The following is a 15,293-nucleotide window of genomic DNA, read 5'->3' as shown; positions in this document are numbered from 1 at the left end:
GGTGCGCGCCATCACACTTGGTCTTTTCATCAGAGAATTAATACCATTTATATTTGGTTATTACTGAAAAGTATAGACTTTTCCTGTCATTTTATTGATTTTTTTTTCTGGTTATTTTTCATATTCTTTGTTTTTATTCGTCTTTTAAGTTTGATAGTTTACTTTATTGATAATGTTTCATTTCTCATTTGTACATCTCTTCTAATGGGATTGATTCTTCCATGTGCTGTCATGATGGTGATTATCTTTCTTCCTCTTTGAGGTGTAAATTTTCCCTAAGCCTCTTTTGAAATGTTGGTCTGGTGGTCATGAATTCCCTTAGTTTATTCTTTTCTTGGAAGGATTTTCTTTGTTGATTCTGAAGGATAATGTTGCTGGGCATAGTAATCTTGGTTGACAGTTGCTTTCTTACAGGATTTGAAATGCATCCATCATGTCCTCCTGGCCTTTAGGGTTTCTTCTAAGAAATCTGCTGTTAGTTCAATGGGTTTGACTTTAAATGTGACTTTCCCTTCCTCCACCATGAGAGATCCTCAAAGGCACAGGGGGCAACCAAACCACCAAGTTCTGTGCTGGAATGGGGTAAAGGAACTGCAGGATCTGTCATCCTCAATTCTGGTGTCTTTAATCCTGGCTCCTGGGCAAAATCACAGCTGACTATTCTTTCCCCAAATCTCAAAGGGCAGACCCCTCTGTCCATTGACTCCAAAGGGCAGTATCCTATGCTTTTCTCTGCATCAAGACCTACAGAATAGAACTCTCAGCAGGCTTGTGTTCCAGTCACTCCCTTGAACCAAGACTCTTGAGTCTACCACTGCCCAGCCAACGCAGTAGGGTGTCCACAGGGTCCAGGAGATATGAATATGCTGGGGCTTCTGAACCACAAAGCAGTTCAGTTTCAGACAATAGGACCCTTCTCAAGGGGGTTGCAGTGAACTTCTCTAAGCTTAACCTGCTGGGCAGATTCCAGATCTCTTCTTGCTTTAGGCTGTATGTCTGTAGGGTATAGACTTCTGCACCATCCTTCAACTTTCTCTTTCACTTTTAGAAAGTTCCCTTCTCCTGGATGTGGTGCTTCTACCAGGTGCTGGGGTTCTCCATTTCTCTTGCTGTAATTGCTAGTTTATGAATTTCACCAGGTCTTGATCTCTCTGCTGTTGATTTCTGGTACTCGCCCGCTGCTACTTAACCTGCATGTATGGTTGTATGCCTGTTGCTTTAGTCTGTCCTGTGAACAATTTCTGGATGCCTCGATTACACCATATTGCTCCCTTCTGCAGGTATTTAATGCTTACTCTGCCATATCATGTTCTAGGAACTATTTAGTGTTGGAAAACAACTGCTTTTATTAAGTATGCACTCAGTCAAATCCTCTTATTCATAGCCCTTAGGACTCCAGTGCTCACCTGAGGACATCTCCTTGGTTTCCCCACTAAAAATTGGATGGAATTAAGACCACTTTTCCCAAAGTCAGACTCACAGGCTTCAGATTCTAGTATACTCTGTGTGTCACAAAACCCTGTTGCCCAAGCCAAAAACTTCTATTGACTTTGACATGCTCATGTTTTTCCTTAACCTCAAACATTCTAAACTTTCTTTCTTTCTTTCTCTAAAAGCTCCTGATTCATCCTTTACCTATCTTATTTCATTATCTCCCCCAGAGTTCCTAGCTGATTTCTTTGCCTCTCCCATGAATACCCATGACATATCTGTCCTTTGCCTTTTACTGTGAAACATGCTTGTAATAGTTGGTGGTGATCTAACTTCCCAGCCTGGTTAAGTGGACTTTCATCAGCTGCCCTTGCCTGCTGGACCCATCTCATTTTGTGCCCAATTGTCTTTTCCCATGAATCCCCTTTTGCATCTTGTCTTTTATATGAAGTTAAGCTCTCTCTAATATCCTGGGTAGCTGGTCTCTCCATGTTCCCTCTTGCTCTGTCATTGTATGTGTGGGCATGCGTACATGTATATGATATTATATAATGATTTCTTTATATGTCTGTCCTCCTTAAGGTGGGCTCTGTGAAACACAGGCAGGGTCTTTTCTGTTTATATATCTATTACACTATATCTCACATACCCAATCCTTAGTTTTGTTTAATGAGTTAATGAAATAAAATATACCAGTTTGTCACAGGGTTTTCATAGACAGCCTCCAGCCACTTCATTTAATGACACATGAATGGCATTTCTAATCTTCCTGCAGTTTGCTAGGACATTTCCTGTTGTAGTTTGCATCTGAAGTGTTTCCCAAAGGTCCAGGTAGTGAACACCTGCTCCCTGGGGGCTGTTGAGAGGTGTTGGGACCTGGTGGGAGACCATTGGGGGAAGAGCCCTTCCTCTTTCACTTCGGTTTGCTTCTCCCAATCATGATGTGTTACTCTGTATCATGTGCTGCTGCATCATGCAGTTGGCCAAAGGAATGGGGCCAGTTGATAAAGGACTGAAACCTCTGAAACAGCCAAAATAAACCTATTCTCTCCTTAAATTAGTTATCTCAGTTTTTTTAGTAATGGAAAATTATCATACTTATAAGCCATCTACCAGATATATCCCCAAAAAACAGACTTGGAGGCTCCTTTTATACTTTGTCTATCATCTCCTAACAACTCTAATTGCTAAAAGGTACTACAAGCTTAGAAAGTTTCAAAGCCCTATCATTCACCTGTTGTGAATGAGTTTCCTTTTTTTAATATTACTTCCTTATAAAGATCCTCAAGGATATTTTCTAGAAGACACTTGTACATGTCTAACTGGCATTTAAAACTGTTTGGGTGCAACATGCCCTTTCAAAATCAAACAGACATGCATGTGTTGCTCATACCTATATAATTCCAGTCACACAGCTGATGATGATGAAACTTGTACTGTGCTCAGTCTGTGCTGGGCACTGTAGTAAATGCTTTAGATTGATTACATCATCTATTTCTATATAGTATCTCCATTTGGTTGATGAGGAAAGCAAGCAAAAGAGAGCAATTTGCCCCTAAAAAATTAATTTGTCCATAGAAACCAGAGATAGTAAGAGGCAGCCAATAGGCAAATCCAGGTGTCCTATTCCAGAGCATATACTTAATAACATATGGAAATTAATAAGAGTACACATCTAAGAGTAGACTCTTAAGTCTAGTTTTCTTCACTGAGCAGATACTGAAAGTTGAATTTGTGAGACATTGTATTTCAGAATTATCAGTTTCCTTGGGTAATGTGCTCTTTTTTGTTTTTATTTTTTAAAATTCTAACACATGTTTTTAGAAGGCACAACTTCTTCATGCAATGAATTTGAAACATTATAGTGATTTCTCACCTAGGAATAATGATGATAACCTTTCTCTCTTGACTGCTACAGATTCCTTCAATTTTTTGACAAAGTTTTATTTTGATTGGACTACTGAGGAAAATTGCTACAAAAAACCACCAGCCTAGTAATTGGCAGTTCTCTTGGTGTCACAGTAATTTATGTAAAATGGAAATTTTCATTTAAAATGCATAATCTATGACAATGGCCTCAGAAACAGCACTTCACTTTGGGACCTGTCCGTGCTTTGAAATCCTAATGAGGACAGTATGCAGTGTTCCTGCAGGCAGGTTTAATTGATTGGAAAAGTGAATTTTCTCCTAGCAACAGTGTTCCCCCCATCAAATTTAAGTCAAAAGCTAGCTTGAAAGTAGAGCAGTGTTTTGTAAGTACCCATCATCATATAAAGCATTATAGACTCATACAGATTTTCTAATTGGAGAATTATAATAGTATCTGCTTTACAAGGTAACCAAATAGGTAAGATCAGATGAAATCATCAAATTGTACTAAACCTCTCTTTACCAAAGCTAAACATTTCAACTTGGACCCATCAGGTAATTAATTACTTTGGGATACCTTAGACTCTTGGTTTTGAAATCAGCTCATTAGATGATTTAAAATGAGAAACAAATTTGAATAAAAGATGATCACTGTCTGTCTTTTATGTAATTGGAAGATGTAAAAAGAGGACATTTTTCTCTTTCAGCCTTGCCTTACACCCAGATAAAACTCTCATTGCAACTGGCCAAGTTGGGAAGGAGCCGTATATTTGCATATGGGATTCCTATAATGTCCAGACTGTGTCTATTCTCAAAGATGTTCACACACATGGAGTTGCCTGCTTGGCTTTCGACTCAGATGGACAGGTGTGTATCTTTCTCTGTTTATGTTTTCCTTAATTACTTTTTACAATTCACCTAAAATTAGAAGGCAAATAGCCAACCTTTGCTGGCTTCTCTTGGCAGCCTTCTTCCTTGAATTCCTCACAGCTTTGGCCCTTTTCCAAACTTGTTGTACTGTTATCAAGCTCTGTATATATGCACCAGCGTTGGTTTCCCCAGTTCCACTGTCTGGTTTAAAAAAACCTCCATAGAAGAAGTCATGAGCTTATGAAGGTAGGCCCACCATGATTCAGCAATTCCATTTTGACATCCATTGTAGCTTCCCCCTTAGAATAAGGACTGGACCAAGCCATTTTTGCAGACCTCAAGTCCTGAGCATCATGTTCTACCCCTTGATTTCAGAAGGTAACATCACCTAATAATCCACTGAGAAGATTCTCTTTGACTCTTTACCTTGAGGTCATTTCTGACTCCTTTTCCCCACCATTCCCAGTCATCAATTCCTGCGTATTTATAAGTTTCAAGTTTCCTTATAATAACTCTGACATTCATTCTCCCCTTCCCATTCTCAGTGCCACTGCCCACTAAGTTCCAAATTAGAGCCATGTCCAATTTAGTTTAAGTAACTTCTGGTCCCCTCTTAGTTTCTTGATAACGCTTTTCATCAACTGAAGGAAGCGTTGAACCATTCTTTAAAACCAATACAATCTCAGGGTACCACTGAATGAATTCCACACTTTGTAGATGGGCCTCTAGGTTAACTGACTTTTCTAGCCTTAGCTCCAAGTTCCAAAGTAATCAAATTGGACAAGTTAGTAAGATTCCTCTGCCAGGTCTTGTGCTTTGCTTACTTGCGTGGCCCCTTGAAGAGAACCATTCTTTGAAGACACTTCAAGGGTCCTTGTGAAACCTTCCCAGTCTCTACAACAAAGATATCCCCCCTTCACTGGATCTATAGCAACGCTTACCAGAAAAGATGTTAATATGTTACAGTAAAGGATGGAAACAGGTCATTCCTGGCTGCCACTGCATGTGCCTTCCTGCTAAGGCTGTGCTTCTCCATGTGCCTTTGCCACCCTTCCTTTGTCTTTATCATCTTATGTCAGTTAATTCCTTCAATTCAGTTTTTGGTAAATTTTGGACTTGGTTTTGTAAATCAGTGCCATGAAATGATCTGGGATATTATTCACAGAAGCTTGACAACTAGGAGTTTATAGAAAATTCAGTAATTATAGGAGGTGACCAGGTTTGACTTCTTTTTAAATAATTCACATTTACTTGGTGTTTTCTGCTAGTTTAGTCATTATTCAGTCAAATTTAGTCGTTATTTTTTCTAGCGCTAGATTTATTATATATGTAGGCCCCTGACATATGTGATTTTAATTTTACTAGTTGGTAACCTCATTCAGTTTTGTCAGAATGATGCATACATTCCGTCATAGTGCCACATCTAAAGAGCAGTGGCAGCTGGGTAGTGATAATTTGTTCAGGCTTGCGGTTTTATTGACTTCCTGATTAAATGGAATGAATGTGTCAGGATGCATATGTATGTATAAGTGTAAATTTGTGCTTCTATGTGTATCTATATGCACATTCTCTAATCTCATTACTTCAAGCAAACATCTAAAATTTGTTCTGAAATATAACAAGAAAATGTAATGCAGTGGAGGGTGATCCATCTTTAACTATCAGTTCTTGGTACATGTTATTTCATTTAGAATCCCAGCTATTCCCTTAGGGCTTTATTTTGAAGGGTGGGATGGGTGGATTGCGGATAGGCAACTGTCAATTGAGAAAAATAACCTCTTATTTGTTTACAATTATGGATTTCACGGCTTGTTGATGCCTATTGCTTCAGGTCTGCTATATTCCCTGGACAGAGTTCTCTGGAACCAAATGATATTTAGAAAACAATAAATGGCCCATTAGTTCACAATTGACAAAAGGCAATAGAAATGCTTATCTAGGGGTAAGTGGTTCAGTGGTAGAGCACTTGCCTAGCATGTGTGAGGCACTGTGTTCGATTCTCAGCACCACATATAAATAAATTAAATAACGGTCTATCAACAACCAAAAAAAAAATTAAAAACAAAAAAATGCTTTTGTAGGTAACTATAGGACCTGTCACTACAAATGAACAAAATCTATTTCTTTTGACTTTTTTTCATTCAAATAAGAATCTTACCTTTCCCATGTTTAGCTGCCTTTTTTTTTTTTTTTTTTACTACTAAAAACTGAGTGGAATTCACCCATTCTAATTTTCTTATATGGATAAAAGCACAATCACATCTTATTTCCATTGCTGGAAACCTTGATGAAAAATTACAGCAGAAACCTTTCTTAAAGACATGTTTTAAAATCTCTGAGGTTCCCTAGGTCTGACATTAAGATTTTAAATTAAAAAAAATTAAAAATTTATCCCTTGCCTTCAAGTCCAGGTCCTATAACTTCTGCTGATCTTTCAGGACCTTGTGAGAGTTTGAATATGTTTTTCCTTTTTTTCAAAAGGACATATGAGCAGTGGCTTTTAGTTTTTTTAAAATTTTGGTACCTACTAATGGAAGTCATGTATTATAATACCTTTTGCTCTGTGTTTAGAATGGATTTCAAGAAATCAATTTATAAGAAATTCAATGCCTATCCTATAGGAAGAAATCACTATTTGTTGAAAGTAAACATGAGTAATAGGAAATCTTCACATCACTTTCAGATATTAAATTATTCTTTTTTTTTTTTTTAGCGTTTAGCCTCTGTGGGATTGGATGCCAAAAACACTGTCTGCATTTGGGATTGGAGGAAGGGAAAACTTCTGGCTTCAGCCACTGGCCATTCCGACCGGGTAAGACCTTTATTAGATCAAACTATGCAGTTTTCAAAACTGTAGCATAATTGTGATACTGCTTCTCAGATTAGTATATTTCTAAAAAATAAATTGTGTTACATGTAGGTTTTTTCCCCCTACAAAGTCAATTTATAAACATATTATTTCCTTTTTACTAATGATGTAGTGTGCTACGTTAGCATCATTGCTTCTAGAGATCACATACTTTGAATTTCTACTGCTTTTCATAGATGAAGAAACTTTTTTAAATCTGTTTTTTCTTAAGTTGTATATAGACTCAATGCCTTTGTTTGTTTTTATGTGGTGCTGGATTGAACCCAGTGCCTCATAAGTTTCGAGGCAAGTGCTCTACCACTGAGCTACAACTCCAGCCCTAAAGCAAATTTTTGATGCTGGCACTTGACTTCTTCCTAAAATAAAAATAGAATTAAAATTTAAATTATATATGTAGTTTAGATGTATTCATTTAGACATGGAAATAATTGCTAGAAATATTCACGATTATAAGGGTATGCATTTTAATTTTAAATGACCGTAATGACAATTTTGTGATTGTTATATTTGAGAATGTTGAATGCACATGTGGCCTGATTACCATTCATATTGAAGTCAGTGTGATGAGAAATGATAATTCCAAGTAGTCATGGCTGGCAAGGTAAAGAATGGGCAGCTATATGCACACAACTGGTCAGAATTCAAATTTCTCCATTGTCTTGCATACTTGAATAATTCGACTCCTTTCTTGTCTTGCTTTCTAGTTTAAAAGAAAAATGAATTTGCATGAATATCTTACCTTGAATCTCTAGTTGTTTTGTGTTTCTATACAATATAATTATCTTTCTATATAGAATGAGGCCATAATTAAACTTTAAGTTCATTATCTCTTGCATAATTGGAACTCTGAAAATATTTTATAAGAATGTTACGTTCATCTGGAGATGTATAGTTATGAAGGGACTTCACAGCTGTTGCAAATTCCTCTCCAGGAACAGGTCTTCACAAAACCTAGCAGTGACAAGCAATATAATTTAAGTGTTGAAAAAGGACTGGGGCCCCTTTGATTCAGTGGATCCCAACCCTAGCTGCATGTAGAATCCCCTAGAGAGATTTCACTGCATAGTAACAAAAGGACTTTACCCTCAAGGATTTTATTTCTTTTTTTTCTCTTTCAGTGCTGAGGTTTGAACCCAGGACCTTGTATATGCTGGACAAGCACTGTCCCACTGAGCTTTTCCCCTGGCCCCAGGGATCTGAGTTTAATAGATACTTAGTACTTAATGAAATATTTAGGTTGAAATATTTCAGTTCTTGAGTTTTGGTTGCTACTTTTCCTGCTCATACTGTGATCCTATCATACATATCTTGCAAGTTGTGTTGGACTGGATTAATACATGAACAGACAGTGATTACCAAAAGTGGACTTCAGACCCAGTACACAGGATTGGGATGCCCTAGCCAACTCTGATGAAAACAAACTTCATGTAATTTCTAAGTAATTCTGAAATTACTACTTCTAATTCTGCATCATTTTATACAGCCTGATCTAATATACTGTATTAGCCTGGTTTAATATACTATATGTTAGACTTTTGAACCTATTGCCTTGGAAAAAAGTGTTGTAAATACAGTAAAATATCCTTACTTAGAAAAATGGCCTAATGTGCAGACCTTTGTATACAAACTTTCTATACCTTTGCATATATAAAGTGCTTTTAGTGTGTTGTTAAATTCCTGTTAAACTAAATTTGGCCTGACCCTGCCTCCATGTCTTAAGTCCCTACCAATCTACAAACCAAAAACCTAACTTAGAAGTGTACTTTTGAAACAAATAACTGAGGCTCAGCCTATCATAGCAGCTGAGCTTCAGTGAATTGCAGGCTGCCAACCGAGCAGACCATGGGTAAATGAGGCAAAAGCCAAGCTCTAGCACCATCTGAGCTATTGGTACCTGACTTATGTGTCCTGCCTGCATATGTTTCAGAATGGAGCTCCTGAATCTATGCTGGTCCTGAGGGCTGTCCAGTTTGTAAAGGCCTCTGTTCAGTTAAATTTTAATTTCTCTAAGTTGCTGCTTGTAACATGTCACGTGACCAGCTCATCTGATCTCAATGACTGTCCTTTTTGCTCAGTTATATTTTCCAATTGGGGGTAGATTGTAAAAAGTGCAGTGTTAGTCTAGTGAGAAATGAGTCCAGATTGCTTTAAGGAAATACCTTACACTGTCCCTAGGCCCTGTTAATTTGTATCACATAGTTTGTTCTTTATTACTGATGTCTTTATTATTGGTGCCAGTATGAGTTATTGGTTGCTTATGATTAACTTCAAGATTATTTTAGTCACTAAAATACTTAACATATTACATTTGTATATGGTGCTTTATAACCTGCAAAGTGATTTCATTTACATTATCTTAACTGATATTATATATATATTTTTTAGATGTTGATAGGCCTTTATTTTATTCATTTATTTATATATGGTGCTGAGAATCAAACCCAGAGCCTCACACATGCTAGGCAAGCATTCTACCACTGAGCCACAACCCCAGCCCATCTTAACTTATAACCAAACTGAGGTAGAATTATCCATTTTGGAGACAATGAAGTTAAGGTTAGAGATGCTGGGACTGAGCTCAAATAGGGAAAAACGAATCCTTGGACCAAGTCCTTTTTCTTTAGTGCACTTTCTAGAGCCCATAATTACTCCTTTCTAGGTGATGACAAGCTAGTGGCTTAGGTTCCTTCGCTTGTCTAGACTTTGTCCCTGACAATTGTTCCCTTCCCCTTATGAGTACTTCACAGAATGTGGTCCATGGACCACCTGCATCAGAATCTCCTGGAGACTGTGTAAAAGTTCAGGTTCTTGGACTCTATTCCAAAACCACCTAATGAGAGTGTTTTGAATGAATCCTGGAAAAACACATTTTAAACAACAGGATAGACACATTTGACTTTCAGTGTTGGTGGACCTCTCTTCCCTGTCTCCAAAATGGAAATGGAACTCCCTGTAGACTCTCTGGTAGCTTTTAAAGAATGACAAATAAGATTAGCTCCTGTGTTTTCAGTTCCTTTGAGAATTGGAAATGTGAGTATTTTGGGTCAAATTAAAATGAAGGTTTAAAGGACTATTTTAGGTGGGCTAATTAGTGTCAGATAACTAACTTTGTCTCACATTCTGTGATGATTAGAAGATGTTGGCCACATTAAGTTGTAGTTGACAAAAATTTTCCTAGCTAAAAGGAAGCATTTTATAATTCTTTTAATTTTTATTGAAAAACTGTCTCCAAAGTGTTTTATCTGCACTGCAAATAAAGGTAGAAATTTGGTTTAAAAATTACCCTAAATCATGAGAATTTGTTTACCCCAGATGAACAAAAATAAAATATGATACTAGTTCCCAGTTCTGGGGTTAATTACCTCTCTATTCAGGCCAAAGGTAAGTAGACATGAGGTGGTGAAGAGTTAGCTGTACCTGACTTGTTCCCAAAGCTGAATCCCAGTTTTCCATTCTGTGCAGGTTACGTTGTACTCTAAGTGTTTTAGGATAGAGACTTAGCAGTTGTACTGGTTTTCAGAAGAAGATAGAAACACATAAAATGACCAACTTTTTTTTTTTTTACAGATTTTTGATATTTCCTGGGATCCATATCAGCCAAACAGAGTGGTTAGCTGTGGAGTAAAGCATATAAAGGTAAAGTAGTTATTAAACAAAATTTTTATACCTTGTATGAAAAGAATTTTAGGTGTCAATATAATTGGGGGTTGAGAGATTGCTTGACTTTACTTTTTTTCCTTAAACTTGAAGCCCTTTTACCTGTTCCCCTGATCCTGAAGCAAGCCAGCATCAGCTGATAGTGCTCTTTCAGAAATACAAAGTCATGATAATCAAGTGAAACACTCAGCAGGCAGCTGAGAAAGAAACTTTGTTAATTAAATATGCAACTGGATACTTCTGATACTTCTAGAATGTTTTAAAATAGTTGCACTTTTTAATATTATGAATTAAGTTTTTAAATTATAATGAATGTTTACTGATATTGCTCGTTGAATCTTTGACACATTGGTGTGTTTTCTTAGGTGTTTAACATAGGGATATAATACAGTCCTTCCTAAGCTATTGGTGTTTTTTTTTTTAACCTTTTTAACTTTTATTTATTTATTATTTTATGTGATGCTAAGGATTGAACCCAGTACCTCACACATGCTAGGCAAGTGCTCTACCACTGAGTCACAACCCCAGCCTCTAAGCCATTGGTTTTTTAAAATTTTGCAGTATTGGGGATCAAACCTAGGGCCTTGTACATGCAACATAAGTGCTATACCATTGAGCTACATCCCCAGCCCAGGCCACTGGTTTTTAAATGCCTCCTGCCTTCCTCTAGACTATACAGGCTGAACCTGCCTCCTACAAGGCCCACATTTGCTTCTTTTTGTTTTGTTATACAGCTAACAAAATTAATACCATCAACATACTGTGCTTTCACATAGCAAGAATTTCTCCTGAACTATGGGATATGGTGCAGGATCTTCTGTCTATAATGTTGTAGATAATATAAATTCAAGTCCATAAATAAGAGTACAAAAATCGCCCTGGTGAATGGAGCATGTCTGAATCTCTGTTAATACAAAAATGGTACTTTTCTATATGAATCGAGTAGATCCTGTCATTCCTCCAAATTGCCCTTCTTGTTTCATCACATTCCCAACTTTTCCCTAGTGTACGTTATTTATATGCAGGATTTCCCTTGACATAAGTACCAGTAACACATGGACCTAGAAAACTCATAAGGAGAAGCATACATTATTGTTTTATTATAATAACAGCTATTTCTCTGAGGTCAAAATATCTAAAGATCACACAAATTTATATTATCCTGTTATGAAAAGACTCTAAGCCACATCACTCTATTCCAAATGAATGGGGTGGGAAGTATGCAGAAAAAGTACATCTCCCTTTAATCTTCTTCCTACAGCTAAAGTTTAGATCATATAATCTATCAGAGGGGGTAAAATCTGGTGGGTTAGTTACAGATAAATGCGGCCACACTGTTATCACAAGAAATTTTGGTAATAATTTTTGTAGTGTGGTATTTAAAGGTATAAGGTGTTCTACCAAGACCTTAAGGCTTCATAAACATTTTAAGTTTATGGTATAAGATGGTATTCAAAGTTATAAGATGTTCCGCTCAAAGGTATAAGATGTTCTACCAAGACCTTAAGGCTTCATAAACATTTTAAGTTCTTGTGCAAAGACCTCATCTTCAACCTGAGAAGATGTCTGCTGGCATGCACTTTTTGCTTTAGTGGCTTTAGTGGCAGATGGAAGCTCCTTCCCCTATGCTTTGTACAGTACACCTGAAAGGCCAAAAATCTCGTGCCATTTAATAAATACTTGCTGAGTTTGAACTATGTGAAAGAGCAAGCACAGACCCTGTTTTCAGTAACTTGAAGTTTAGAGGTTAAAATGTTGGAACAGAACATCTGTAAGAAAGGCAAAACTCCAAACCTCCCGGGGTATAAAGGAGATCCCATATGGTATGAGGTACATTGTTCTGGAGCCTTGGTAGGCAGCAGAGCCCAGGGAGACTTTCTCTTTAAATCAGGATGTTAGGGAGGCTTTGGTCACCCATGGAGTCATGGCACTGGGGAGCCAGGAAGGTCCTTGGCTCTTGATGTGTGCCAAGATTACCAATGGTTGCATCATTGAAGAACTTCTTTATGTAGTTTGCTTTCTGTGAGAACCATTGTTTTGAAAGATTTTTTGGCACAAAATAGTAATTAAAGAATAGTTCCCTTAGCAGCCTTTTATTGATCAAATATGTGTCTCTGCGGCATGAGTTTCTGATCAGCTGAAGATAGGAAGAAGCACTGAGTTGTTTTTCAAGTAAAGTAGTAAAGAATCATGAGGTCATGATGAGCTGATTTCCATTAGGCTCTGGTGGTTTCCTGGATATCTGGGAGCCACAGTCCAACCTCCACTGTCCAGCCTTCTTCCACAGGAAGCTGAGACCCAGGAGGGTACTTGATTTTGAATCCTGATTCTGTTTCTCTTTGTTGACCCTGGTCAAGCTATTTAATCTCCGTGAGACTGACTTTCTTCCTCTCCCCACCACCAAATATGGGGATTGCTACCTCCTGAATTCATTGAGTTGCATTAAAGAGTGTATGGTACCAATAGGGGCACAACAATGTTAATTTTTCCTTATTTTCTAGGATCACAGAAATGGTGGCAGAGAGATTTAAACGCATCCTTTGGCTCCCTTTGTAGAGTTCTTCCTACAGAGCAATTCTCTCTTTAATGGTCTGTCTTGGCTTAACTTTTCTCCAAAACATAACATTAATTGGGTTCTAACTAGATGAGCTGTTTAATTGAAAGAATTCTCCAGCTTCCTCCCTATTTCTTTCCATCCTTGGTTAACTCTTTTAGTTCTAAACACACAGACAGATAAAATTCTGGAGCTTTATTTGAAAGTACTATGCTGGAAAAAAATATCCTGGAAATAATATCCTGTGGAAAACAGTAGCATTGACATCATTCAATCCCCTTCAAAAATACTATCCTGTTTTCCACTTATCCTGTTTAGTTATTGTAGCAGATTTATGCATTTTTTTCCTAAGCAAAAATGAGCATCTTTACCTCAAATGGAAGAATCTGCAAATGTCCACCCAGAAAGTCTTTATGAATTTTATTTAGAAATACAGAACAAATTTAAGCAGGCTTTGATAAGTTGTCTTCACTACCTATATTCTAAATTTGGGTTCCAGAATTCCTCCACATTTTTCTCCCTCCCCAACCTGTGTTAACGTTGAGTGAATGATTCTAGTCACAAGTTGGGCACAAAATCTTTGCATTTCAAGAGAACATTTTTATGTGAAGGTTTTGTAGCTAGGGTAAAAATCCTTCCTGGTTTTGTAAGTTCTGTGTTTGGCAAACAGGCAAATTACAATTATCTGAAACGAATGCTTGCAAAACAGTAACAGTTGAGCATCATCTGCTTCATTGGTTTTACAGCAAATGAGCCTACAGGTCTGTGCATACTGTTGAGCCTTCTCCAATTTCTAGTTGTAGACCTCAGAAGCCTGGGGGACTACCTAGGGCTTGATGAACTCCGAGGCACCTGCCAGTTCTAACAAAATTTGCATTGCAATTTGTGAATGGAGATTGGAGAAGATAAACAATGTCTCTCCATTGGATGGGGATTTAATGATGCCAATGCTACTCTTTTCCAAATAGAAAATGGTCTCGAGAAGAGATAATATCTTGGGTATTTTCCATTCTCTGCAGAAAATCTTCTGGCATTATATCTACATATGCCTTTTAAGAGAACCCTTTGATTTATTCAGAATGTTTCCTGTCATTACACTAACTGACTGGGTGATTGTTTTATCAGAAAACCTTTATATGATCACATCTGAGGGTGTTCTTCTTTTTTTGTATGCGTGTAGCTGTCCATCAAAAAAATAATTAACTGAAGCTGGCAGTGCACATCTCAAGTCAAAGGACAAAATACTCTGTTTAATCCTCCTTCGTGAGGAGACACGAGAAAGGAAAACACCTGCCCTGGGCATCTCCATGAAGCAAGTTCTTCGTCATATTTGTATTAACAGTAATTATTTGTGTCCAATTGTACAAATTCAGAGTTAAAACCTCAACTTAGCTTAAACCTAACTAGCCTTTTCCCTGAATGTTTTTATTCTTTCAATGTACACTTCAGTGCCTTTTCACAAAAATAACGCCACCTAAAGAAATGAATGGTGCTCCTCCCTCAAGAGGAGCATCCTGAGTTGCTCCCCATAGCTGCACACCTGCTTCTCTTCCCACTTCCTCCAGGGCTGCCACAGTCCCCACCATGCTACCAATGGTGCAGTCGTCCCCAGACTGCCTCCCTGTGTACCCAACTACACCAGGGGACCTCCCTTTTCCTCTCCTGCGGGCACATAGTATTAGGGTAGTCACTGAATTTCTTTTTCCTTTCCTCACACACTGCTGTCACCGGGTGGTGTCTGGTCTGGTCCTCCTGAGCCTTGTGTAATTTCTTCCTCTCCACTGAGCTGAATCCTATCCTTGTTCATTCCATTTAATATAACTCAGGGGTTCCTCTAGCTTTGAATTCCCTTGTCCCTTGTGCATAATCTGAATATGATGTCTTAAAATTCTCACTCTTTTTTTCCATATATACATTTTAATTCGACTTATAGATCTCAGAGTAAATATCAAGATTTCGTTGGTTCCTCGTGTATGACCCCCATTTACCTGTACCCTTTGCCAAGTCACTGATGCCTCCTTTCCCTCACTGCCCAATGGGGAC

General features: G+C 37.7%; 1 protein-coding gene across 5 annotated transcripts in view; it reads left to right on the top strand.

Annotated features, from left to right (window-relative positions):
* The window catches only part of Eml6 (EMAP like 6), a 243,002-nt gene that overhangs the window by 91,691 nt on the left and 136,018 nt on the right, over positions 1 to 15,293 (top strand). For all 5 annotated transcript variants that reach the window (XR_007348069.1, XM_015479665.2, XM_048804336.1 and 2 more), the window contains exons 2-4: positions 4,008 to 4,167; positions 6,884 to 6,982; positions 10,607 to 10,675. Coding sequence is in view for 4 of the 5 variants with exons in the window: in XM_015479665.2 (XP_015335151.1) it covers positions 4,008 to 4,167; positions 6,884 to 6,982; positions 10,607 to 10,675 (328 nt within the window). In the remaining variant the exon portion in view is untranslated. The remainder of the gene's footprint in view (positions 1 to 4,007; positions 4,168 to 6,883; positions 6,983 to 10,606; positions 10,676 to 15,293) is intronic.

This window comes from Marmota marmota, unplaced genomic scaffold (assembly GCF_001458135.2).
Source record: "Marmota marmota marmota unplaced genomic scaffold, marMar, whole genome shotgun sequence".
Classification (NCBI taxonomy): domain Eukaryota; kingdom Metazoa; phylum Chordata; class Mammalia; order Rodentia; family Sciuridae; genus Marmota; species Marmota marmota.
Note: the sequence above shows the minus strand (reverse complement) of the source record. Positions and strands in the feature narration are given on the sequence as shown.